The 26734-nt window shown below is 45.6% G+C and overlaps 1 protein-coding gene across 22 annotated transcripts; it reads right to left on the bottom strand.

Annotated features, from left to right (window-relative positions):
• Positions 1-3243: 3243 nt before the first annotated feature.
• LOC117645465 lies at positions 3244-26639 on the bottom strand. 22 transcript variants are annotated; one of them, XM_034385690.1, is made up of 6 exons: positions 26588-26639; positions 11281-11613; positions 9590-9771; positions 7892-8013; positions 5066-5230; positions 3244-3779 (listed from the first exon to the last, which is right to left on the bottom strand). In XM_034385690.1, exons 1-6 carry the CDS (start codon positions 26599-26601, stop codon positions 3531-3533), a joined length of 1065 nt encoding a protein of 354 aa, XP_034241581.1. In that variant the 5' UTR covers positions 26602-26639; the 3' UTR covers positions 3244-3530. The 22 variants fall into 22 exon arrangements, with proteins under 22 accessions (XP_034241581.1, XP_034241582.1, XP_034241572.1 ...); XM_034385691.1 differs by lacking the exon at positions 26588-26639 and adding an exon at positions 22689-22711; XM_034385681.1 differs by lacking the exon at positions 26588-26639 and adding an exon at positions 17862-17926.
• Positions 26640-26734: the final 95 nt, after the last annotated feature.

Here is a 26734-nt window from a genome sequence, read left to right as displayed (position 1 = left end):
GTCCTATTGGGACATGGCCCCTGGCGCATAGGCAACACGCCCGACTGCCAGTGGTCCCTAGCTGGTCCTAGCGGGAAGTCCCGGGGGATGTCCTTTGAGGACGTCCCAGGTACATACTTTTCGGACATGGCCCTTTCGATGAGATGACAACACTTTGAAGGAAAATACCAAAGTCATGTCTCACTGGGTGAAACGAGACCTATGCATATGGTCCCGGGCATGGTCCGCGCGGGACCTTCCTGGGACCTCCCCGGGACGTCCGCCGGGGACATCGCCACGGTGGACGCGACGTATCATGTAGTCGAGACACTGCACGTCATCATGCATGAGAGCGGCATGGCACAGTGGATAAGTGCGCTGCTTCACAACCTGAAGGTCGGAGGTTCGACTCTCCCCAAGTGCAACGAGTTTTCATCGTCCGAAGGGAAAGGTGAAAGGTAAGGATGGGCGGGAGTGGCAAATTGAGGGCATTCTAACACACTTGAATTCAAATTTTAACCAAAATTTTTAACGCTGAACATGGGACGTCCCTCGGTGGTCCGATGGACGTCCCCCGGGATAGTCCCTACGGACGTCCGTGGCAGAGGTCCACGGGACGTCTACCCGGGACGTCCGGGTCGGACGTCCCACGGACTACCCAGGGACTGGTTTTCTTTGCCATCTGGAGGTCCCCTCGGACGTCCGACCGGGAGGTCCGGGTAGTCCCGGCCGGACGTCCCTCGGACGTCCACGGGACTATGTTTTGTTGACTGGGGACATTTAATTTTGGTCATTCTTTGAGGTTGTCTCCTTCCCAACTATTAAGGGGCATTGAAATGCACCAGTTCCTCAGTTTACACGCTGATAATCCAAACGCTATGAGTTGGCGTCAATTGGTGCAATACAAAAGCATTGCACATGAAGTGCAATGCCTCCCCGTTCCCATGCATTAGCATAGGGCATTTTCGGGAAGGATTGCACGTTAGACGCAATATGGCTGTGGCATTGCACCATGAGACAAGGGGTATGGACTCGCAACGGAGCTGGCTGGAATCTCTGCCTTGCGAATTGTAGTTCACTATTTCTCCGACTAGATATGCGATTTTTCAGATGGCTCGGGCATTTTTGGAAAGGAGACACCTTAAAGTATGCCCAAAATTCAAAAAAGTTTAAATTTTCCCACCAGGGCTCGAACAGGAACAGCTTCACCGTTGCGCTTCTCAAATGCGCAGGGCGACGGCCATGGTGCCAGGGGCGACGCAGGGGGGGGGGGCGCCTCTTCAACTTGCGATTGAAGCTTCCGGATGCCGCAAAAGTGACCGGACATAGTTTGTCTTCGACTTATACCAAGGTGCACCACTTGTCCCATTGGTCTCATTCAGTGACTCTGGAGCTCAAAACGCGTCCGCTGTTTTGACCGCCTCCACCTCCAACAGTCTTTTGGCCAACTGCGCGCACGTCCTCCTCCATGGAGTATGACTCAATTTATACCTACGGTCTGCAGGGCGAGCAGCATCGCGCGCTGCAGCTGTCCCACGTCGCCATCCTGGAGGCCGAGCTGCCGACGCAACGCCCAGCACCCCGGGGTGGCCATGGTGGATGTGGCACTACACCGCCTCTGGTCGCGCCGTGCCTTTCCTCATGTCGCGTCCAATTATCGGGCCCTGACGACTTGGCCGCCTTGCGTGAATTTTTCAGGCGTCACGGAAAGTGAAGCGTTAACGACAGGTAAATTTCTTATCAGCCGCAGTGACGATTACCCGGATTACCTCCGTATTACATCAAATATAGCCAGGATAACCCTAGGATAACCTCCAAATTTCTGGTAATCCGGATGGCGGATTAAGTCGCCGTCAGCTGGATTACACAAGTATTTACCCCGTCGACGGAAACTAGCGGAGGGCAATGGGGTGCCTTGTGTTCTACTGGACACGCGTTTCTAAACTGACATGCCTTCTACATGTCTGGCATGAACTGGTTGGACACTGTGATAAGGGCTGTAGCCTGCAGCAGAGCCGGGATCAGGGTGGGCTAAGTGGGCTTGACTCAGCGAGCCCATGTGGGCTTCCCAAGCCAACTAAGAGCCCACGATCCCGTAGTGGGCTTCTCAAGCCCATTAGGCGTCTCTAGGGTCAACCTCTGTCCACTAGGTTGCAGCACCTGTCGGGACGATTTGCGACAGGTACAGGCGAGGGGAGAGGCGGGGCGGGCAGACGGCAGCAGCCGAACGGGCTAGTGGGCTCAAGAAACCCACTACGGAACGTGGGCTTTGTCGGCCGGAGTGGGCTTTTCGTGGGTCGGGCTCTAAGCGGGTGGGCTCTACGCGGGTCGGGCTTTTAGTGGGTTTGGCGGAAAGGCGCGAAGCCCACACTGGTATTTCTAATGTGATAAGTTTCATACAATTTGCTGCGATAAAAAGGCAAATGTGATTCCTTCAAATTATCGCATCTGTGGCAGCAATAAAATAATTATCGCATTAAAAATGCAATAAGTCCCTTAGGTTTTGGCCGGTCTGGGCCCAGATTATCGCAGTTTTGGTGTGATAAAATGATAACTACGCTAATAATGCGATAAATGTGCTAATGCCATACAACAATTATTGCACTTATAATGCAATAACTTTTTCATGGCACTACCAATGCCATAAAAATGTTATTGCTTTTTATATTAGTTCATTATTACATTTAAAAAATCAGTGCACTAGAGCCCACCCCGATCCTGGCTCTGGCCTGCAGGAGGACATTGGATCAACCAGTATGATCCACCCTAAAATGTTTCCAAACCGAAGGAATGGCACCCTCGGGTGAAGGCTCTTAAATCTTAAAAATTTGATGATTTTAAAGTCGTTGAATTACTACGAAATAGCTGAAGAACGACGACCGTCGCAAAGAAAATTAGCGACATTTTTGTTGCTAATTTACGACAAAATTTCTAACAGTGCGGAGCCCTGAACTGCTATTCTGGCTGAATCTATGGGCCTCAGGCGTATGCCAAAGAAAATGGCACGCCTTTAGGAATATTGGCATATATTTCTACGCACCTTAAGTGGATAGTATTCTGCATAATTTTAATGGGATTCGGGCCCTGTCAAGCACTTAAAAGTGCTTCAGAACAAGGATGCGTACAATGCACGCACCTGGTCACTTTGATGGGTGTATTGTTAAGGGGTGTAGTTTCAGAACAACCATAATGGTAGTTCAGCGTGCCATTAATTTATGATAATTAGAAGACAAAAGACAAGTGTTGAAAATGAAGTACTAAATCTTAATCGGTGTGAATTAATGTATTTAATTAATATTTGTAGCCCATACGACATTAATATGACAACCAGTACAGTCCGATCACAACAGAAGCTCCACCTGACACCTAACACACTGTCGTGGGAGACGTATAATAAACCAATAATAAAAATCAATTATAAGGCAATGCGACAAGCAACAAAACCAGGATCAAATCCACTCGATAAGAACCATGAGTCAGAAACAAACGAAAATAATTAATTTGACGTACATGAGCTTCAGACACCGCAAAAGAAACGAAAAGCCAACACGTTAGTCAAGACGGATCGGCATGCCGGTGTTCTCAACAAATATCTTGCAAACGCTTGGATTCAGGTCGAAGGCAAAGTTCAAGTGCTCGTCGCCCTCCTCCTTCATGCCGGACATGAAGCAAAGCGCGGCCAGCTTGAGGTGAATGAAGGCCCGATCTCCGACGATGGTTTGCGCGCGCTTGTAGAGATGGTGCATCCGGCGGAGCACTGCGGGGCTGTTCTCCCTCAGCCTGGCCAGCAGGTTGGCGCCCTGCAAAACGGTCAGTTGTACACTGTAAAACTCAACTATAATAAAACTTCTCGTAAAATAACGAAAGAAGTTTGGTTTTTTTTCTTTTACGATTTGCTTGTCATTACACAATAACAGGAAAAGTAGCGATATACATCGGCAACTTTGGCCCGTCCCGTACATTAAGAAACGTACGAATTTCACCTATGTTTGACCCCGACGGAATTAAAACCTGAATCTGGGGTTAAAATTAATGTCATTTTCGTCATCAGCACCCTTAAAAACATCAGAAACAATGCAAAAACTCGAATAAAAAGAATGTTCAAAAAATACCCCGCTGGCATTTGAACCCGGGTCCGAACTTCACCGATTCGCTCGAAACTGGCACCATTGTTTTTTTCTCGTCGCCCCGATTCCAAAAATACCCCTACATGCCCTCCTAGCTGCATCCGTTGCCGAGATCCTCCTCGACCCCATGTAGACCATGATGCACCTGCAGCAGCGCCCCCGGGGCTCGGATCGGATTTGCTGCCACCGGGCGGTTCTTAGGGTCACCCAAGAAGGCTGCATACCAAATTTGGTCAAGATCGGACCACGGAAAGTCCTCGGACGAACGGACGGACGGACGGACGGACGGACGCACAGCAGGGATCATACTATATGCCCGTCCCTCCGTCATTTTTTTACAAAAAATGAACGGGACGGGCCAAAAACGTCGTTTATTTACGAAAATGTCGCATATTTTCAAAATGTTCTTGGCTCATTACTATGATTTCAACCTTCAACAAGTGTGCATGCTTTAAAAAAATATCTAAAAGAAATTACTTGTAATAACAATTGATTCGAGTCAAAAGTTGACCCGATATTTTAATAGAATAATGACACTGGTAAAACTTAAGCGTAGTTGTAAGCTTCATTCAAGCGTACAACTACGCTTCAATAAGACTGTACGCCCTTCTAGAAGCGTACAACTGCGCTTCAAGGCAATTCCCCCATGCATTTAGATAGGAAGAAAGGAGCGCATGAACTCTTGTACGCTTAAAGAAGGGCGTACTGGCTGTACGCTTCACGAAGGGCGTAATAGTAAGCACGCCTTACACACTAACTGTTGATGTAGAATTTTGTACGTGCCACTTGCACGATTTTGTGCATGCGGGGAATTTGCATAATATTATGCGTGATGTGACTTCAGTTCCTGGGTGCAATTCAGACTGCAGATTCTCCCACGCGGGTTCCATAGCTTTTTGCCACAGTGCATGTGGTTCTTTCGTTTAATGTCCACCACCACAACCCGCAGAGATACATACGTTCGTGAGAGCCCGAGGATGGTCCGGGTACAGTGTCAGGGCCTCCTCGACGAGAGCTTCAGCTTCCGCTAACCGACTTGGGCCACACTCGATTAAACTCCTGGCCAGACGCAGAATGGAGTCTGGATCTTTCCGCAGCTTGTACGCATTTCGGAGCAGCCTGAGCTGGACAGCAAAAATGAAAAAGAAAAAAAAAACTACTTTATTTGAGTTTTTAAGCATCAAAGAAGCAAAACCAACGTCACAAGCAACGGGGTTACTGCAAGAGGGTACTCCAATGAATCTTGAAACGGGAGAAGAACAAAAGTAAGCCCTATAAACAGCATCTGCGCATGCGCACCCGGTGGTGGGGGAACGTCTGCGCATGCGCACAAGCTGTTTTTAGGGCTTAATTTTGTTCTTCTCCCGTTTCAAGATTCATTGGAGTACCCAAGTGAAAAGTGGTCTACTATCGCTACTATCGCGCAAGTGTTCACCCAGAACAGCACTATTTAAAAATTTTGATGTGTTAATGAAAAGACGCATTATCAGCAAACTGTTACTGCACCGATTTCGAGAGATTGTTGATATCGTACCTAGTCCCAGGGGGTGGCAACAGCCTTGGGAGAACGTGAAGCGATGCTCGCGCCGTCAGTGCAGAGGTTGCGTACTTCCTCGAGATTATGAAAACTAGACTGTGTTTTTCAAAACGCTTTGCACCGATGGAAAGGGCTTGAAATTTAGGGCGCATATGGCTAATTGCTCTTCTCGAAACTCCCCCCTTACCTAATATTAAGGTGCAGTGAAAACACTGAAAAACACGAGAAATCATAACGTTGAGGAAAAACTCGAGTGCGCCATGTTGATGTAAATGATTCCGCCCTTGTGTTCGGTTGAATTGGAAGTATCGGGCAGTCTACTAGGCCTAATGCACCCCAAATTTTGTGCTCTTTTCATCTGTGCAAAGCGTTTTGCAATCAACGGGCCAGATCTTACAATCGAAGCAAAATAAGTAACCCCTGCACCTCACTCGCGCATGGCTTCACGCGCTTCCTAGGCCGTTGCCGCCCCCTGGTAGCACCGGTGGTTGCGCGCCATCAGCAGGCCTGCTAGTCCGGGAGCTTTTAAAACTAGACAGTAGTGCACTCAGTACACACTATTGGGCACGAACTCACAAGTTAATACAGCCATGTGAGTGTGCTCGGATGAGATCACACCTTAATACACTGAGATTCCAAACGCTATGAGTATAGCACGTATGGTGCAATGCGCTGAGATATCGCACCTTACGTGCAATGTCACAGCCATATTGCACCTTAGGTGCAATGTTCCCCGAAAATGCCCTATGCTAATGCATGGGAATTGAGAGGCATTGCACTTCACGTGCAATCCTTTTGCATTGCACCAAAAAACACTTCTAGCAGAGCCTGGAGTGAAGAACAAGAACATAGGACGGAAACAGCTGCCAAATTACGCTTATTTCTTCATTACGAATGTTTATTCTCAATCCAAACATTTAAATTTGTGCAACAATTTGATTTAAACCTGCCAAAACCCCCGAAAAGGCCTGATTTCTTATACTGGTTCCGGTCTTCAGGCCCTGCTAGAAGTGTCTATTGACGCCATACTCATAGCGTTTGGATTCTTAGTGAACGCCTGCACTGGCATTCATTTTGCGACACTTTCACTACAAATTTTTGCGATAAAACCGAGTCTGCGATTCCCACGATTTATCGCATCCTGGAGTGCGATAATTTTGTTATTGCACTTTTTTTTGCAATAACCACCCCATAAGTTTTGCGATAATAGAGCGTTTTGTGGTAACTTTTATCACACTTTTTCTACGATAACTTTTTAGGGCGTTTTCTTTGTAGTCATTATCGCAAAAGTGTGATACTTTATTGCAAAATTTAGCTATAAATTTTTTATTGCAGATATTTAGTTGTCATCATAGCAGAAAAATGTGATAAGTTTTTTATTGCAAAATATAGACAGTGGTTATCGCAGTTTGAATAACAGTGTGGTAGTACATGCAGCTATTTGGATTGTTGTACGAAGAAATAATTCGTAAATGAAAGTCCCAAGATCTTACTGGGCTTTTGCACCGTAACACAAGCGCGGATCCAGGGGGGGGGGACAAAAGGACAATTGCCCCCCCCCCCCCCTTGACCCCTAGATAGCCGCCTGAAAGGTAGGCAAAAAGCACCGATTTGCCCCTGTAAGTAGGCAAAAAGTGCTACTTTGCCCCCCCCCCTTGGGCCGACTCTGGATTCGCCACTGCCGTAATACGAATAAAAAGCTCAATACCCTACGAAGAAGGGCTCTCAGTAACTTACGACCATGGGTGCGGTTCTTCGATTCTTCATAAAGCGAACATTTTTCTCTGAATTATGATAGGTAAAGTAGCTGAGAATTAGCTACCTAGCATTATGACTGCACATCATTTCACAGTAGGAAATTGCACTCTCATTTCAAGAACGTGACATCACGTAAAAACGAACGTGACAACATGTCACGCTCGTTTCGGCATTGTGTCACATTCGTATGGGTGTGAATTGGCCAAAAATCAGCTTGTTCGCATTCAAACGAACGTGACACAATGTTCAAATGAACGTGGCATTTTGTCACGTTCGTTTCAACGTGATGTCACGTTCCTGGAATGAGAGTGTGAGAGTGTTCGAAGTATTTTCGTAGTACGCTTCTGTGCTCAAAACACTTGGTTATAATCAGTTCTTTTCTTAGAAAGGTCCAAAATAGTTCGAATGGTTTTAGGTGAGCGTACACTGGTGAGCTTGGCGAGTGTCCGGTGCAATCATGCGCGCACCTGCCGCAGCGAAAAATCCTTACCTCTTCCTTGGATGGCGTCTTTTTCCCGTGTCGGTCTTCCTGGAGCATCCAACCCAGGTAATAGCCCCATTGCCCTTCGCCCGGACTCAACTTGATGGATTTTCGCAGCCACCGCTGACGATCTGAGAACAAGGCATCCGCGTTATGCTTTTATTTTCTTTACAGACTTACGACATGGAAAGTTCGAACAACTACTGCAATAACCCGTTTTGAAGGAATCGCTTGAGTCATTATCTCATCCCTCGATCTGCATTTCGACGGGTCCTATTCAAAAGATCTTATGGTCGTTCCCCCAAAATAATATAATCTAAAGCGCAGGCGTCACTGAGTTTGATCATTTGATACAGCTACAAATCAATATAGTCTGTGATTTAATTCACTTGAGGGGGCACATCACTCCAAAATGGTCAAAAATTGCAACCTTCTTTTTAATAGATTATATTATGGATTATTCTTCTCTGCGTCAAATGGCGAAAACCGAATTACAAAACTTAAAAAAAATGCAGATTTAGGAGGTTGTGGGCCGCAACCATGCACAGGGGAAAAGCCCAGTTTCCCCAACTTTGATCGCGTTTTACTCGGAACATGAAATTGCAAACGGTTGCAGCCCTCTATGGCGTAGTTTTTGAGCTACAGCGGTGAGATTTAGCATGGAAGCTCCTACGACATGCCGCTATGGTGGGTAGCAAAAAAGTTTGCATTGGTCAAGTTTCATTATTTTTTAACGTTCAAAATTGAACAATTTTGACAAAAAAAATAAAATTGAACCATAAATTTTTGGTATTTAACAAATGTGACTGAAAATTATTTTTAAAATAAGATTGAGGTACCCACCATAGCCATACATCTCAGGAAGGTTTTCACCAAATTTCGTTGTTCTAGGTCAAACCGTTTGGTTTGGCGTCCATGGACGCTGCAGCGCTGCAGTGCGAAATGGTCTAAACTAACACTCAAAAATGTGTTTTCAACGAAAGCCTTGCACTGCCCTGGTGGATTGACTTTGTGTTGTTTTATACTTTTATCTGTTAAAATATGAACAATTTACGTCTTTTGGTTTGGTAGTTAAGACGTTTTTACGAAATCACTGTTTTTGGAGTGATGTCCCTTGGTAAGGGGACACCCTGGTGAAACTTCCAAGTAGGCTTTAAAATAATCCCAGAAAGTTGAAACTTTGCTAAATTATTAGGTCCATTATGGTGAGTTCCCTAAACAAAATTTAATCCAAAATGTTGAACGGTCTCTGAGAAAAGCGGCTTTTTAGTGTTTTTAGAGCGTTGGGGAAAAATCTTCCTGCATCTTTCATTAGGACGGAAAGTCTTGAAAAATGTTTTGGGTTATCCTTAGAAGAGATGCAAGTGACGGAATTTGCAATTCCTCTACCGGAGCAGCATACGGTAAAAACTGTACCAGGTTTTCCCAGGAACTCCGTGGAAACCGCCTATGCCTTTACCATGGGCTTCCTGAGAAAACCAGAAACCGGTATTCGTGTACACTCTAAATGTTCTACAGTGAAGATTCTCCATATTATGGTGAAAATGTTCCATATTATGGTGGTGCAGCTGACTTCGTAACATACCATTGAGAATTCACTATACCTTATAGAGATTTTGACGAATTTCGTTGGTATTATGGAGAAAATCTCCACCATATTATGTTGGTGCAGCCCTTCACCGTAAGACATTTACAGTGTAAGCTTACCTTGATCAGGGGCAAGACACCCTCGGATGGCGTACACGGCTGCTCGCTGCTTTTCATCCAACTTGCTGAGGGGCTGCACGCTCGCGACGAACTTGTTCAAGTTGACTGCGTCGTGCTGATCTACAACGCACTCAACGCGCATCATGGCCCACGTTGAGTCCAGCACGAGTCGCAGGGCAGGCCTGTAAAATTAATTCGAATCCGCGTAGTTGCAAACGCCTTCGTCATGAATGTGACGAAGTGTCACATTCTTTCACTGTAAAAATTAATGTTTGGAATAAACGACGGATCCTTCGGCAAAATAATCGCCGACGGTTCCTTCGTTAATTTACGAAGCCTTTCGTATATTTACAAAATCCTTTGAAAATTTTTTGAAGGACCTCTGTCGATTTTACAAACACAATGAAGATTTACTCTGCAAACTCAACAGTGTGCTTAGTACACTCTGTTCAGCGTGTACTCACAAGTACACTCCAATTGAGAGTGGAATTACGGAGTACATTTCAACGAGTGTGTGCTTAGATGAGTTCACACTAACGAGAGTGTGCTTAGATGAGTACACTCCAACAAGAGTGTGCTCAGATCCTAGAAATATACACTGATAGAAATTTTTGTTAATTTACGAAATATTTTAGCACGAAACATTTCGTAAAATATTCTTTAAAAAAGGTGTCTTGAAATTTGGAGAATATTTCGTACTTTGACATTATTAATCTTGTATTAGCCACAAAACGATATTTGTGATATTTTTAGCAAACATTTTGTTGACAAATGAAACAGTTGTGAAATTGACAAAATACGTTGTAGAGATTGCCAAAGCCAGCTGGTCATTGAGCTTCAACTGCCGTTGCAGAGCTGTGGTAGCTGCTGCCGGCGGGTAAGAAAGTCCTGGTTTAGAGTCTCCGACGAACATTTTTCTTAGCACTATTTGCTGCATGCTAGGGTGCATGTTACTTACAGCTATCACAAATGTACCGGAATGTTTTTTAGATTTACAAAGTATCTTGTAAATTGATGTTTACGATAAATTTTTGAATTTCACGGCATACTTCATCAACTAGGTTTTACAAAGCTCTCGTTTCTAAAAATTTCCAGTGAAATCTTTGTAAATTCACGAGAAATTTTCGAACAGTGTATGCAGTTGAGTACACGCTCGTGGGAGTGTGCTCCTGAGCACACGCTGACGATAGTGTACTGTGTACACGCTGAAGAGAGTGTACTCGTGAGTACACGCGAAAGAGAGTGTACTGTGTACACTGTGGAGTTTGCAGAGTACGAAGCACCTTCATAAATCTACAAAGATCCTCCGTAAATTTACAGGGAACCATCTTTAATAGACAAAGAACCTTCGTAATAACAGGTCTGGAATTACCTTCGGCAAAAAAATTGCAAAGTTCCTTCATTTATACGCCGTTTAAGGGCCTATCCGAGGGGTCGTCTACTCGCATGCTACTTCGTTCACAACACAGGTTGCATATTATACTTTTGTATTTACGTTAAAAATCCATAACATTAACAAAAAATTGAAAGGCGGCACAAATATATTAAAAAAGTTAGCATGGAAAATAAGCCAAAAGCCGGTGGCATGTATATTGCCATTATTGCTGCATTACATCGTACTTGCGCGATGTGAGTTGACGACCCTTTGGGCCCATCGGATGTTCCCAGCGTCAACACTAACATGCACACACCTGTAGTCACCGACGAGGCCGCAGTCCTTGTGGAAAACGGGGTCCGGTAGGAGCCGCATGTAGCACTCCACGAGGTACTCCCGCGCTTTGTCCTTCTTCGAGAGCTCCCAGAAGCTCCACGCCAGCTTGAAGCGCTCCAGAACGTCCGTCCAGGCCGAGGGGCTGAGGCACAGCTTGTCCGCAGTGTCGTCGCACCCCTCCTCGCTCAAGTAGTCGCTTTCCCAGTTGGCCGGACACTCCAGGTGCTTGTGTTCCAGCTCGTACCCTCCAAGAAACACTGCTGCCATGGTGAGGAGTAGGCTACAGCATGCAGCTCGCTTGCGACCCACCTCCCTGTCGAGGAGAAACACAAGGATAGGGTATTCCAATGCTCTTCCAGAACGGAAGGGATAGATGGGAGTATTGATGAGAAATTTACGCGGCGAAGTTCGTCCGCCGCGTAGATTTCGCATGATAACTGCCATTTTTGACTGCTGTTGTCGTTCTTCTCACTTCCTTCTGGGAGGGCGTTGGAATACCCTATACCAAAGCCGTACAATTTCTTCACTCTATAAACTAAAAATTTGAGTCGTCACTTGATGACGACACAAGACGAAGTATCCTTACAACAATGTCATCACAACGATTGATGGCATTGTTGTCACGCCCGCAATAAGTATGAGAATGAGAGATTTAGCTTTGATGAAAATGTCGTCAATTTGTGATGAGACTGTCGTGATAAAAATATCATCTACTACTTTGTAATAAAGTGACAACAAATTTTCACAGTGTACACTGGACGGAATTTTTTACAGCGCAGATATGAATCCCACCAGATATACAGAACGGAACTTTAAAACTAAGTGTAAATGCAGCTGACGTCTGGTCTCTCGACGCAACGCGACACTACCGCCCGTGTGGTTACGACGAACTTCGACCGGCCGGCAGTCCGTCGCTAAGCTCCACTCGGCCAGTGCACTTTAAAAAGCCTACCAAGCATTTGCTTCACAACTACGATGAAAATGAAGGCGTTGTAGAATTGCTTGGTATTATAACGACATGCTTCATGATACGAAGCACTTCCTCGTGGACTTTACAATACCTTCATTTTCTTCGTATAACGCTGCGATTCTTCGTAGAGTTTTTACTGTGTGCCAGTGTCAGTGGGTGAGCTTGTCGTCCGCGAGTGTTTTCAGTGTCCGTACGCCATGGAAACAGGGGAAGCCGGGATAAGTTGTGACTCATACAATTGACGACGGATACATTTCCGAGTGAATGCTCGCCAAAATGGATACATGTATGAAGTGCACAGACTGCAATATGCGGGCATTAAAAACCCTACGAAATGAAGGCATTGTAAATTGCTCCGTATTATGCAGAAATTCTTCGTATTACGAAGGATTTCCGGTACGAAGTGATAATTCTTCGGGAAGTTCTTACTTCATGAAGTGCACAGACTGCAATGTGCGGGCACTCTAAAAAGCCTATGAAATATTTGCTTCATTACTGCGAAGATAATGAAGGCATTGTCGAATTGCTCCGTATCATGAATATGCTTTATGTGAGCTCACCCCTAAAGTAAGATGGGCGATCCTCATGTCCCACGCAGGTGATGTGTTAGAGTTATACAACTCGTTCAAGGAGAGTCTATTGACTGAAACTCGCACTGAAACTGAGTCACAGCACAGGTTGACAAAAGGAAAGACTGTCAATCTGTCATTAGTAAGGTTGTTGAGTACACTCTTGAAAATAATACTACATCGTGCAGGGAGCTATTCAACAGGAGAAATCAAAAGGAAGGAGAGCCATTCTCTGCTTTCCTGTTAGATATAACGAGCCTTGCCAAATCCTGTGCATACCTCACGCTACACTGAGAAAACAAATGCGGAGGATTCCGCACAATCTGATGCGGTGTAATTTTCTATCAATTTGACCGCACTAACTGATGCGGAGAAGATTGACTTCATTTACTCCTGCGGTGTGTGCCAAACTGATGCGGTCTCAGTTTTGACCGCATTAGTTGAGGTGGATTTGAAGATCCCACGATATTTACAGCAGTGGCAACTTCCCTTCCCAGTCCATCCTCAAAGTGGTTACGTTTACTTGGCCATCTCATTTACTTCTTAAACAATATTATTTGGGAAACCAGTACATACCTGTCATGTAGATGTTTGTAACGCTGAGATGAGCGTAAAGTTAACAGCGATATCAGCCTCATTAAGTAGTTTTTTTAAAATAAAAACCAATGATTAAAACTGCATTTTTTTAGAGATGAATTGTCACACAATTTGAAAACACAATTCAAAATTCTTTTTATCTTTCAAGTCCTCGGCAGTCTTCGGTGAGAACAGCACTGAGGTTTCCAATGTTGTCCAGCCCAGGGCAAGGTTGAGGTTAAGTGACCGGGTTGCTTTGGCACAAATATTTTCAATACTGCAATATAGAAGCATGTCAACACATGCGAAGCACTACAGTACAACTGTATTTTAGTAATATTCATAGTTTTATGCTTTAAAACATCCACAACTATTGAAAAATCGTTTTTTCACACAAAGAAAGTTCAAGACACACACTCTCATAGAGAACCAAACAAAACAAGCCTAACAACAAGAAGATGGTAGTGCCAACCTAAGATCTTGGGAACGTGCTAGCGTTAAAGTAAAACCAACTTTGGATGTATTTTAGGGATTTTTAAGGGAATGGTTTGTTTCTTAAAGCTTAAAATTTGATGAACGACTCACACAAAAGAACAACTTTATAGTTAACTTTCTGACTCATAAGATGTTATTTTCTTATGTTGGCACTCCTTTGTTTTTGTTTAGCTTATTTATTTTGTTGTTGATTTGTGTGATAGTGTCAGAGATTTGAAAGATTATTCCTTTAGAAAACGTTCTTGCAATGGTTTGGAATGATTCAGACCCTGAAATTATGAAATAACCTCAATCAAAGAAATGCTGTAGTGCGTCGTGTGCGTTGGCTTGTTCAAATACAGCAGCACAGACAATTCTTCAGTCAAGCAGCCGGCGGGTTTAACCTTACCAGCATGCAGCATAGCCTGGCTCATGGAAACTAGTATCACCAAGAAGTTTGAGGCTAAAAATAATTTAAAGTGATGAATAACAATAGTTTGATACTGCATTTGGAACAATATCCAGTGTCAATCAACATTTTATACAGCCAAAATTATTATTCCGTGGCTTGCTGTTTCAAACACAGGATATTTACTCATCGCAGCGTTACAAACATTTACATCAAAGGTATGTGTTAGTTAGTCAATGATAAGCATCAGAAGTAAATGAGAAGGCACAGTACATGCCATCCTTTTCTGGTTGTCCAGTAAGAGACGGAAAGTTGGTAGCAGCCGCTAGCTGTTTGGCTGTTATGAAATGTAGGACTCCGCATCTGTTCATGCGGTCAAAATGGAAACCGCATCAGGAAATGCGGTTAAATTTTACACCGCATGACTCCTGCGGTGAAATTGCATCAAAATCCTGGCTATTCAGGTGACCGCATCACTTCATGCGGTCACTTACCTAAACCGCATTTCAAATGCGGAATTCTCCGCATTTGGTTTTTCAGTGTAGAGGAGTCAATGATCTGCGATAGGATTGTCTGGGGTATCCATGACAAGGGGACAAGCGAGACCTTGCGGCCAAAAGCAGGCCTCACTCTCAAAGATGCTATTGCCACCTGCAAAGCGGCTGAGCAGGTGAAGAGAGACAGTCCCAAGGAAGTTGACAGTATCAGGACTAGCTCTGCGAAGCGCTTCAAGGCTGATAGAAGTGAGCCAAAAGCCCCATGCTCCAGGCAGGCATCCACTTCTAGGCATGACCAAGTTTTTGTCTACCAGTGCAAGAAGTGTGACACGAGGCATGAGTGGCGAAACTATCCGGCATGGGGCCAGAAGTGCCTCAGATGTGTGAACTGAACCATTACGCAAGAGTGTGTGACAAAACCCCCTTCATCGGAGAGACGAAGGCACAGGGAGAGGTGGCCAGGGACAAGGAAGCTACCGAGGGAATGGACAGAGAGGAGAAGGCCAAGGTGGAAGTCGAGGCGAGTGGCACAGTCAAGCAAGAGGGTGTCAGGCAGACAGGCAGAATGAAAGCCCGAAGATCACCAAAGTTGACATGATAAAAGCTGTGGCTTTGGCCATTCTATAGAAAGAAAGAGAGAGAAGAAGAAGGAAGCGGAAGCGTCAGCAGCAACTCCACATGTCAGGGAGTCCTGGGATGGCGCGTCCACCTCAAGAAGTAAGCAGAGCCAGGAAGACCTCATTCTGCTATCTCCTGACCCGAAGAGAAATGTCGACTCCGTGGACCAAGATGTGGACATGGACGTCGGGCCTACAGAGTACAGAGAGACACTCAAGATGTATAGGTAGAATTTTGTATGTGCAACTAGCACGATTTTGTGCATACGTGAAATTTGCATAATATCATTCGTAAAGATGCATAAATATGCAAATTCACGCACAATTTTATGCACGACGGTACACAAGTTTAAAATTATGCATCGCCATGTACAAAACTGTACATAAACATTTAGTGTGTAGTCAAAGAACTTGTTTAACAATTTTGTCATTAAAGGTTCTGTTTCTTATCAGGAGTCGAAAGATATGCATCAAAGATCGTTCGGCTCAAAACGAGCCAACGATCCAAACGGGTCGAACTGGAAAACGCAAATCTGCTATTTCTCGTATCGTCGAAAAGCGGCGTTGACAATCTCTCATTCTCAGGAAAAAAAGGCGTCCCACGCGTGAGACGCGGCCGTTTAGTTGTTGCTGAAAATTAATTTAAAAAATCCTGAAGTGGACCACACTCTTTATTTGGCAGCGCTACAGGGATCGGCTTGCCACGGCTCCGGGGATTGGTTAGGTCGGACGGAGCCAATCAGAAGGCGTATACTTTGCAAACTAAAGTGTGCGTCTGTACTGTACAGTGCGCATATTAATGCGACGGCAACCAATGGTTCTCCGAAGGAATGCCCGCTAAATGCAGGGAATCTCACCTTATCAAATTTTGGATAATTGGTTCAAACACGCTCAGGAGGGCAAAAATTTCATGAGAAGATTGGTTACGTGATTGCAGCATGGATTGCTGCGATTCAAGTTGTACTGTACACAGGACGACGGGGTGGTGGTCCCCTTGCCTTGAGGGTTGGCAACTTTTCCTCGTGAGTACGCCCCTTTGTGTGGCTTGTAAACTGCATCGACTGCTTGTTTGCGACCCGAATTGCCCCCCGCCCCTTTTCCCCCTCTTGTGCCGCGTGCCCATACGCTATTCTCATTGATCTTGCAATTGGCCTTAGCCGTGGTCAAATTGCCGGCACGCCTCGGCCGCAGGGCAGACCACGCGCTGTTACGCACGCCAATCAGTTGCCATGCCGGTTGCACGCTCCTTGCAACTGCTCACGGCGCTCGTGCTGTCCGCAGGACTGTGTCCCGCCTTGAAGCCAGAAAACGACTCTACCAGACCGAAAGGCAAGTTTAGTCAGGTGCATTCCTGAGGAAGCACTTTTACAAATGCACTGTAAATGTTTTACGGTGAAAGGCTGCACCAACGGCGGAGATTTTCTCCATGATATTAACGAAATTCGTCAAGATATCTATAAGCATCTATAAGTATCTATAAGGTTATGAAGTCAGCCAGTGGCGTAGGAAGCGCCGGGTCAGAGGGTCAGCTGACCCTCCAGTTTTCGAGCTGCCCCGGGTCAATGCCCTGGGAGGTAGGCAACCAGCAATACATTGACTCCCCCCCCCCCAACTTTTTTGACGTTCCGACGTGCCTGAAGTCAGCTGTACCACCATAATATGGAGAATGTTCACTGTACAACACTTAAAGTGTGACTATTACAAGCCCAGTACTTGCAAGCATGCATTTGTAAGTGTGTACTTGGCCAAGCATGCGTTTGCAAGTGTGTACTTGCAGGCATGCATTTGTAAGTGTAGACAGTTAGGTTTGTAGTGTATTCTCCGTAGGACCTTACAGTGATCTCCGAAGGACTATACAGTCTTCCAGGTCCTACGGAGAAGACTGTGCGGTCCTACGGAGAAATACTGTAAGAGCCTACGGAGAATATTGATAAGAGAGCTACGGAGAATCCTGGCAAAAAAATTAACAGATTTTTTCGTACCTTTTCGCCACAGTGTAGTTGGGAAAAAGAGGTAACTCCAAAACTGTACCACAGAAATTCAGACTCTACGCAGACCTCAGCTCCACTTGAACTGTCTCCGAATTCCGCCTTGCTTCGGAGAGCTAAGTGAACATGGTTCCGTAGTCCATTCCAACGTAAAGATTTAAATCACAGAAACCGTCTACAAAGTAATGCTACACTTTTGAAATTTTCATTTAATTCTTAGGCTTTCTCAAAAATGCAATTGTAGCAGTCAGTCATCTGATTGAATTAAGTTTTCCCTGCAAACCGTTTTTTGTTTCTCCTGAAAAATGATGAAAATTAAGTTATCCCCTTCTTCTGCTTCATGGATCAATCAGGATATACCTCACTCAAGCGGCTCAGATAATTACAATACTTCTATTCGGAAGGGTCGACGTGTTATGGTGCGCGGCAAAAATGGATGCTGGTTTTCTCAGGTTGCCTACCAAGGACAGGTTATTTCCAGGGAGTCCCCTGCGAAAAGCAGAAACTTCATGTCGTGTGCCTCTTCGAGTTTGGTGCTCTCTTCTCTCCAGAAGTCGAAAGATCCGCGTTGACGCAGTCTTCTAACTGGCACAGTCTGGTCGCGGACTGGCTGGCTGCGAAGGAGGTGGGCCGCTTGATTCACGTCGCCTGTTCGCCAAGTGGCAAGTACTCGTTCACGGCAATTGGACATTCAGTTGTGGGGTTTAGGTTAGGTTTCATGTTCTAATCATGGTTTGGTTCAAGGTAAAACAATTACGAAGGACCACTTGGTATACTGATACGACTTTACTCCGTAGAATACACCAGTCGACACACACAAGCAGGAGACAAAGGACAACAGTTGACAGTCTACATGACGTGGCACCAAGTGTGGCAACCTGGTCCACATGGCGCAAACCCAAATCTCCAAGTAACTTTTAGAACATAAGCTCTTCTGAGTCTCTACTCAGAACATTTCAGACTTCCATCATGTTCCTAAGCCCGTAGCCAAATCGACGTTTTGTCGCCTTCTGCAGTGATTTGGAGCATTTTTTAACCCTCAGCCTAACCCTGCCAGCCGCCATAACTGAAAAATAGTAGAAATGTTTATTTTCACCCCAAGTGATAAAATAAATGGAGATACTTTACCGCGCTCAGTGGCCTGATATGAGGCCCAACAGGTAACAGGACCCAAAACCAATCTCGAAATGTTTTTTTGTCTTGTGCAAGCCGGCTTTAGCATGAAGGAGGTAACGTGCGTCGATACCGACGAGATTTTTGTTTCAGGTCGTACTTTGGACCATTTACTCTAATGGCGGTGTTAATTTTTTTTTTTTCAAAATTCCGATTATGTAACATGCTGCATTTAGCTGCACTTAGGCCCTTGGGGCAAGGCTTGGGTCAGGGTTACGGACCTATGTCTTCGGCTACTCACTTTTGTCACCAAAACGAACATTTACACCGCACGAACTCATCGAAAATCGTCAAAAAAGGAAATTCCGCCCACTCTAGTGAGGTGTGCCCCACTCCCTGACAGAATCGATCCCCCTCCACAACGTTGCATCCTGCCCTTATCCACACAGAGTCGCTGGGGCTGGCGCGGGCGCTGCGGGCCGCCCCCCGCTCCGTGTACAGCCAGGCGGCCCCGGCCTAGGGTGGTCCAAAAAAAAATGAAGTTGCTCGGATCGTCCAACGCCGCTCGGATTTGGATTCTACATCGAAAAATATGAAATACGTGTTTTTTCCTTTTTCGAAAAAATGATTTTTAGGACCTCCGCAGAGCCCCCAAAGTTTTTAACAGTGCTATTAATAGGAAAAAAATCGTAACTTGGTCATTTTTTGACCGATTTTCAAAAACAAAACGGGAATTTGTTCGTTTTTTAATGCTTATTACGGAAAAAAATATGCCCAACCCTCTTTTTGGTTTGCCTAACTTTCAGGGGCAAAAAATGACTAAATTTCGGCCCAAATTGGCAAGAGTTTCAGTTTGCAGGCCGCTACAGCCTCTCCAAGTCCACCCTGTCAGCATGGTGGGGTGCCCCCACCACAAGGCAAGCCCCATGAACAGAATAAGGATGCCGAGTGCAATTTGCCTACCTCCCAGGGGCATCAAATATTGGATTTTTTCGAAAATCTATCAATAGTGATGTCTCTTGGGGCATCTGGGCACTCAGATGGGCACCCTTTCACACGGTTTGGTACCCACACTACGTGATATGAACGTTATGGACGTTGCTGACGCGAGGGACCGCAAACCACGCAAGGCCACAAGAAAAGCCATCAAAATGAAGGAATTTTCTAAATTTTCACGTTTTTCTGGTCCTGAGAGGTAGGCATGAGGTGCTCAACAGTCCATTCCTATTGTTTGTTCTTATCACGTAGTGCGGGTACCGAACCGTGTGAAAGGGTGCCCATCTGAGTGTCCAGAAGCCCCAAGAGACATCACTATTGATACATTTTCGAAAAAATCCAATATTTGATGCCCCTGGGAGATAGGCAAATTGCACCCGGCATCCCAATTCTGTTCATGGGGCTTGCCTAGTGGTGGGGGCACCCCACCATGCTGACAGGGTGGACTTGGAGTGGCTGTAGCGGCCTACAAACTGAAACTCTTGCCAATTTGGGCCGAAATTTAGTCATTTTTTGCCCCTGAAAGTTAGGCAAACCAAAAAGAGGGTTGGGCATATTTTTTTCCGTAATAAACATTAAAAAACGAACAAATCCCCGTTTCGTTTTTGAAAATCGGTCAACAAATGACCAAGTTACGATTTTTTCCTATTAATAGCACTGTTAAAAACTTTGGGGGCTCTGCGGAGGTCCTAAAAATCATTTTTTCGAAAAAGGAAAAAACACGTATTTCATTTTTTTCGATGTAGAATCCAAATCCGGGCGGCGTTGGACGATCCGAGCAACTTCATTTTTTTTGGACCACCCTACCCCGGCCGTCTGGGCGGCGAGCCCCGCGGAGGCCATGGGCCTGGCTGTGTTCGCGAACCTGTCCTGCGCGGCGGGCCGGGCCGCCCTGGCCGCCGTGCAGACGGTCCCGGCGGCGTGGGTCGTCTGGAGCACGGACAGCGCGGCAGTGCAGGCGCTGGAGCAGCTCAACCTCACCCTGCGCACCGACCTCACACTCGTGAGCGCGGCCCGCGACGGCCAGACTGCGCTCCTGCTCGACTTGTACAAGGTGCGACAGTTTCGCATTTTCCTAAAACAGCAGCACAAAACGATGCTTCATCCAAACTGGTTCTCAAGAGCCCAAAGTTAAGGGGGATCCTTGTGAAAAAAAGGCCAAAATTGCCAAACACATTATTCCCAAAGTGCTTAGCTAGTAAAAATGTGCAGAGAAGGTTTTAGATTCAGGGGATTCAACCTTTTCTTTAAGCTAAGTGCGCTGGTAAATCAGAGGCATTAAATTCATGCCCTTCAAGGGCGTAAACGAACGTTTTACGCCCCTGGAAATGCGTGAATCGTTAATGCCTTTGGAAGGGCATTTAAATTTCGCACTAAGCCCTATACCATTCACGCCCTTCCCAAGGGCATTAAACGATTTACGCCCTGATAGGACGTAAAAGACTGTTAATGCCCAAAAGGGCATAGTTTTTATGCCTTTGTATTACCAGTGTGGGTAATTTCTGTATCATTTAGAAGAGATAACATTAAGATCTTTTGTCGTTGGTTCTACTCCACTGCTTTACTCAGTCGTCAAAAATTTTGTCGTAGAAAGACTTCATAAGTTCCTGGTTGAAACATACGTGAGTCGTCTTGCATGGAATTTGTTCTTTGATGACATGTCGACAAATTTTAGTGAGGATTTCTCAACAAGGATCCCTACTTTTGTCTACTGACACTCAAAAAAAAAGTTTGAACAGAAGCAAAATATTTCACCTTTAAATTTATATAAATTTGAAAATTTCTAACTTGGAATACGAGTAAAATTTGAAGTTTTCCTCACTAAAATATCTGGTATACATCATAGGAATAACGCCAAAAGTTCATGACTTTCCGTCCCAATGAAAGACGCAGGAATTATTTTTCCTTACGATCTAAAAAACCCATCAAAGTGGTTTTTTTCTGAGAGAGGTAGTTTGGATTGAATTTTGTTTTGGGAACTCAGCATAGTTGACCTAAATTTGGCAAAGTTTCGTCATACTGAGGTTTTTGAAAAGTCTACTTGCAACTTTTACCGGAACTGTGAAACCAAACGTGGACAAGTCTACACTTCCTTGTCTGGAGTAAGGGAGTATGGGGCGATTTGTAACAGGGGCGATTCGTAACAAATGCGTTTATTAATTTAAGTGGAGGGAGCAGAGAAAAATCTGAGTATGGCCCCTCTTTCGCTTCGCGTACAGGGTCTTTGAACAATTGAACCGGATGTGATCGGTGCTCAGGTATAGTTTTGAAGGGCGTCTGAAACATAGGGTACACCGAAATTTCGGCAAACAGGCAAATCTTTTATTTTGAGTTTTATTAAGTTTCTGTCTGAGGCTCCCCAGGTATGAATCACCTTTGAAGTACCGTTGGGGCCTTGAAGCGTGACCCCTTTACAATGTGAACACGTGGCATAAGTTGCTTTTACTTTGTCCAGTGATAGTTACGGACGGATTTATTGCGTAACAGGCATTTGGGGTGATTCGTAACAGACCCGCATAAAAACAAGAATTAAAGTAGTTTTTGCTGTTAAATGCTTGAATTTTTCCTCGAATCATCTGCTGTTTTATTCCAATACATTTACACAGCTCGAAATGCATTTTGAAGCGAGTTATTCTATGCTTTCCTCTAAAATTGAAAAAAAGTGAGGTTAGGATTGACGTAGCCTATCAGTTAATGCTGAGGCGGTCAACGGCAGCTTGTAATGTAGATTTTCAGACGTCTGCAGGACACCCGAAGAACAACTGGTGGAGGAGATAACATTCCCGACGATGTTTCAATTAATGTGTAGGATGTTACGAAAAGCCCCATGGCTGTTACAAATCACCCCATGCTGGGGCGATTCGTAACAGCATGCAAGAGTTTGGAAAACGTCTTTGATATCAAAGATTACGGACTCCAGATTGATCCAATGGAGCTGCACAGTCTAGATGAAGGGCCAGACTGCTCAACTGGCACAAGTTTGACACATGCAGAATGTTCTTAATTTTGTATAGAGAATTCCGAAATCTGTTACAAATCACCCCATACTCCCTTAAGTCTCCACACTTGCAAGTGCAGAGTTTGCAGTCGCCAAACTTATCATGGTGCAAACGTGGACAACTCCAGTGTGGAGACTGCAAACTCTGCACTTCCGAGTGTGGAGACTGAAAATTCCGCACCTCTGCATTTCAAATGAGGAGTTTTCCACGTTTGGTTGTGGGGGTCTCCCCTTAACAACACTCAAGTCCCCTTGCTGGGAGGTAATTGACAGCGTTGAGATTTGGCGAGGCGAAAGGCGTCCCTTGATTGGCTGGCATTGTCACTGCCCCAGGTGGCGCCTGGCGCCGCGCTGCAGCGCCGCCCCGTGGGCTGGTGGCGGCGGCACAGCGGCCTGCGCGCAGCCCCCTTCCCCACGGCCTGGCGGACAGCACCCGTTCGCAGCGACCTGCAGGGCATCACCATGCGTGCTGCCGTCTTCGTAAGGACTCGGTGCCACCGCCTTTACAATAGTCCAGATCCACTGCAAATGCAAAGGCGATACTTAAGTACACTTTTTGGCGATACAATTGAGTATCGCCAACAGACGGCATTACGGAAAAGTATTGCCTTCAGAACGGCGATACACAGAAGTATCGCCAAAACCGCGGCATTAAACTAAGGACTTGTCCCCTTGATTTGTTCAACGTTTAATGCCAAATCGTGGCAATACTCCGATGTATCGCCGTTTTGAAGGCAATACTTTTCCGTAAGGCGGTTTATTGGCGATACTCAATTGTATCGCCAAAAAAGGTACCAAAAGTATTGCCTTTAGATTTGCAGTGGAGGAGATTCTTGAGCAATCTCACTACCGTTTCTATTTCTACATATCCGATCCCACTCGTGCCATTCTATTGCTTTCGATACGTGTGTATGGCTATGCTAGCCAAAACCATCAACGGACTTCAGAAAATACTTTTAAATGTTCACTTCACAAAACGAGCTAGAGTAAAAAGTTGAAATTGCTGTCAATCCTGAATTGAATCTTGTTTCTCTCAACCTTTTGGTGGTGTTCCGAGGGTTGGTACCCACCATTCAAGACAAAACTCCTAGTTCTGAGATGTCCGTGTCAAAGGGTCAGTGGTCTGGCGTCAAATGGAATTCCCGGGAATTCCCCTCGATCTTCGCTTTCTGGACTGCCGTACACTGCTGCCTGGCCATCCTTCCTTGTACGTGCACTGTTATAAAAAGTTGTAAAAAGTGTTGCAATATTACAACACAATCACCTACTGGAGTGTTGTTGTTGTTGTTTGGTGTCTGAACGGGAAATTCATCAATAGACAACTCTTTTGTTGTATTACAACTATCTGGTCCGGTTACAATAATGTCATCGTAATTAAAAAGAGTTGTGTTGTCGTTTAACAAGATTATTGTAATCTGACAACAATATTTGTTTCGAGATTGCACATGCACGTGCACAATGTGACCAACAAAAATGTGGTTTAAAAAAAAAAACAGAAGACTTGACGGAAGTCTTGTCGTATCGATTCATCAGAAAACAGCACCGAGCGCTAGCGCGTGTTTAATACAACAAGATGTGTTGCTATCAAACTCGCAAAATCGTAAAACTGCAGCAACTTTTTTAACAGCGTAGACACTGTCCGGTCCTAGATGAACAGCCACGTCGGCGGCGGCCAAGAAGGCCTGCGGCGCTGGCTCCAGGACTACGGCAACCCGAAGGCGTACGGGCAGACCAACTTCGGCTACGACATGTGCGCCACTTTGCAGGATTTGTTCAACTTGACGTACGTGTTAGAGATTCGTACGCCCAATTTAAAACTTCCATTTCACGAAGTGCGCTGCGACCCCGCTGTATTGTGCAGACAAGTCCCAACGGGTAAAAGAGGTCCTTGGATGTTCAAAAACAAAAAAAAAAGTGGTCATGGATCCCTACCCTCCCTTAAATCTACTGTCGTTCTCTATCGTTCTGCTCTGGTTCTAGGTACCACTTGATTGTGACGGACAAACCTGGATCTCAACTGAACGCCAACGGCAACTTTGACGGCATGATGGGTCTCGTTCAACGCGGGGAGGCTGAGATAGCCGTCACGCCCTTGACCATGGATCTGAATCGCGTGAACGTTGTGGACTTCAGTGTACAGATTTGGCCTCGCAGGTTGGTGAGGAGTTATTCCTTCCTACATTTACATCCCATCACATCGCCCTCTTTGCTCCATTTTTTTGGTCAAAGGATAGGGAAGGTGCCCAGTGATGGCCACTTTTAGCGCACAGATGCGCCTTTCACCTCTTTACGAAGTCTCTCAATCGTCGTACTGTTTGAGATATTTTCAGGAGCGTGCAAGAAGGATAGAGTAGAAGTTCTCCAGTTTGGAAAGGAGCAAAATTTAACTCTGTCTTTGCGAAAAGAGTAACCAAAATATCAGTGCAGTTTGCCCGGTGATGCCCGCCCTTTGCTTAGTGATGGCCTGTGCCCTGCTCGGTGATGGCTACTTTAGGTTTTGAGAGGGGAATAGTTCCATGCTTCCGTTTTTGAAAATAATCAGTTAGAATTAAAGTAAAGATTCCAAATCTGCGAAAGAAACGCTGCGAATACTGGTTTGATCTCAGCTCTACAAAATGAACAAAACATGTCAACGCAGCATTCGTTGCGCTGAGCCCGTGCGGCCGCCCACGACAGTAACGAGACGAAATAATTGCGGTGTTGTGTTGCTAATAGGTGAGGGTACAAAACCCCAAAAGCTCAACTGTTTAACTCATCCCGCGTGGATGAGAAGTCAGGGCAAAGTCTAAAGTGGCCATCACTGGGCACCTTACCCTACAATATGTGACACCCAGCACTGTCGAATGCCCCAGAACGACCCCCACCAGACGACTGTGCGGAGGGGAGGGGAAAAAATCTCATTCAACGAACGTTAATGAAAGCAGATGATACTCGTTTGGTTTTCTTCTACGGGGTAGGGTAAAGTGCCGAACATGGATCGGGGTACCAAACATGGATCACTTCTGTTTGGGGGTCTATAACTAAAGACCAGCTGACCAGATTCTTAATTTCTGTCTTTCCTTGCTTAGACTGACCCTTTGACTGTTCGATGTGAAGCTGACAAGTTTGTAACTGCGTCTCTCTACTCTGCAGGGTTGCGTTTAGAAAGACACCTAAAACAGGCCCCCGAAAATCGATGGAAAAATGACGTTCAAAAAGGTGATTTTTGCACCCCTGATTCTGGGCCAAGCAATCACCGCAGTCACTTCAAAATTTTTCATCGTGCACTTTGGACAGACTAGTTTGATATTCTGGGACTACTGAATGCATACCTTGCTTTGTGTCCGTACGCTGGTGGGGTGATCCATGATTGGACCACCCTAACCTAACCTTAGCAAAAATAGCCATATTTTCTTGTCCTCACAACTTCCAAAGTATTCGAGTTAGAGGTACCATTTTTGGTAGCCATATGACCAGTAAGGTAAACATCAATATTAGATTCAAAAATAGTAGTCACCCATACTTAATTTCGATCACCCTAGTATGGGCTCATTCCAAAGATAATATTTAAAAACTGAGTCTTTTGTGCCGTGGCCTGCACCGCCGCGCCATGAGACTAGGGCTTGGCCGCGCCGCCGTGCCCGTTGGCCCCCTCTGCGCTGTAGCGGGGAGGGATTGTCAATGCTGCGCGCAGGCCGTCGCGCGCGAGGAGGGGGTGCCATTGTCGAATTCCGCGCAGGCTGCGCCGCACACGGTAAAAACGGAACCTGGTTTTCCCAGGAAGCCAATGGTGTAAGTATAGGCGATTTCCAGGGAGTTCCTGGGAAAACCAGGAACCGTTTTTACCGTGCAGCGACAGACTCATCAGCCCGCCCCGGCAGCCAGCCCCTATTATATTGTTAGGTTACGCACTTGGTTTTTGGACTCTCGAGTAAAAGCTAGCTGACACCTTTATGTGTCTTGTAGTTGTAGTTTTAGGTATGTTTTTGTAAAGGTATCATCTGCTAAAAAGTAGCACTTTATACCATCGGCCAACACTACAAACCTAACTGTCTACTAAGTACACACTTACAAATGCATGCTTAGCAAGTACACACTTACCAATGCCTTAGCATGGAGCTACACGGCGCCAAGCATGCGTTTAGAGGAGTGCCCCCGTTGCAGGGCGGCCTTCATCTTCCGGCACCCGCGGCTGCTGGTGCCCTACAAGGCCCTGGCGGAGCCCTTCGCGCTCTCCCTGTGGCTGGC

The sequence above is a fragment of the Thrips palmi genome, unplaced genomic scaffold (assembly GCF_012932325.1).
Source record: "Thrips palmi isolate BJ-2018 unplaced genomic scaffold, TpBJ-2018v1 HiC_scaffold_18, whole genome shotgun sequence".
In the NCBI taxonomy this organism is placed as follows: domain Eukaryota; kingdom Metazoa; phylum Arthropoda; class Insecta; order Thysanoptera; family Thripidae; genus Thrips; species Thrips palmi.
The sequence above is the reverse complement of the archived record's forward strand: the minus strand, read 5'-3'. Positions and strand labels throughout refer to the sequence as shown.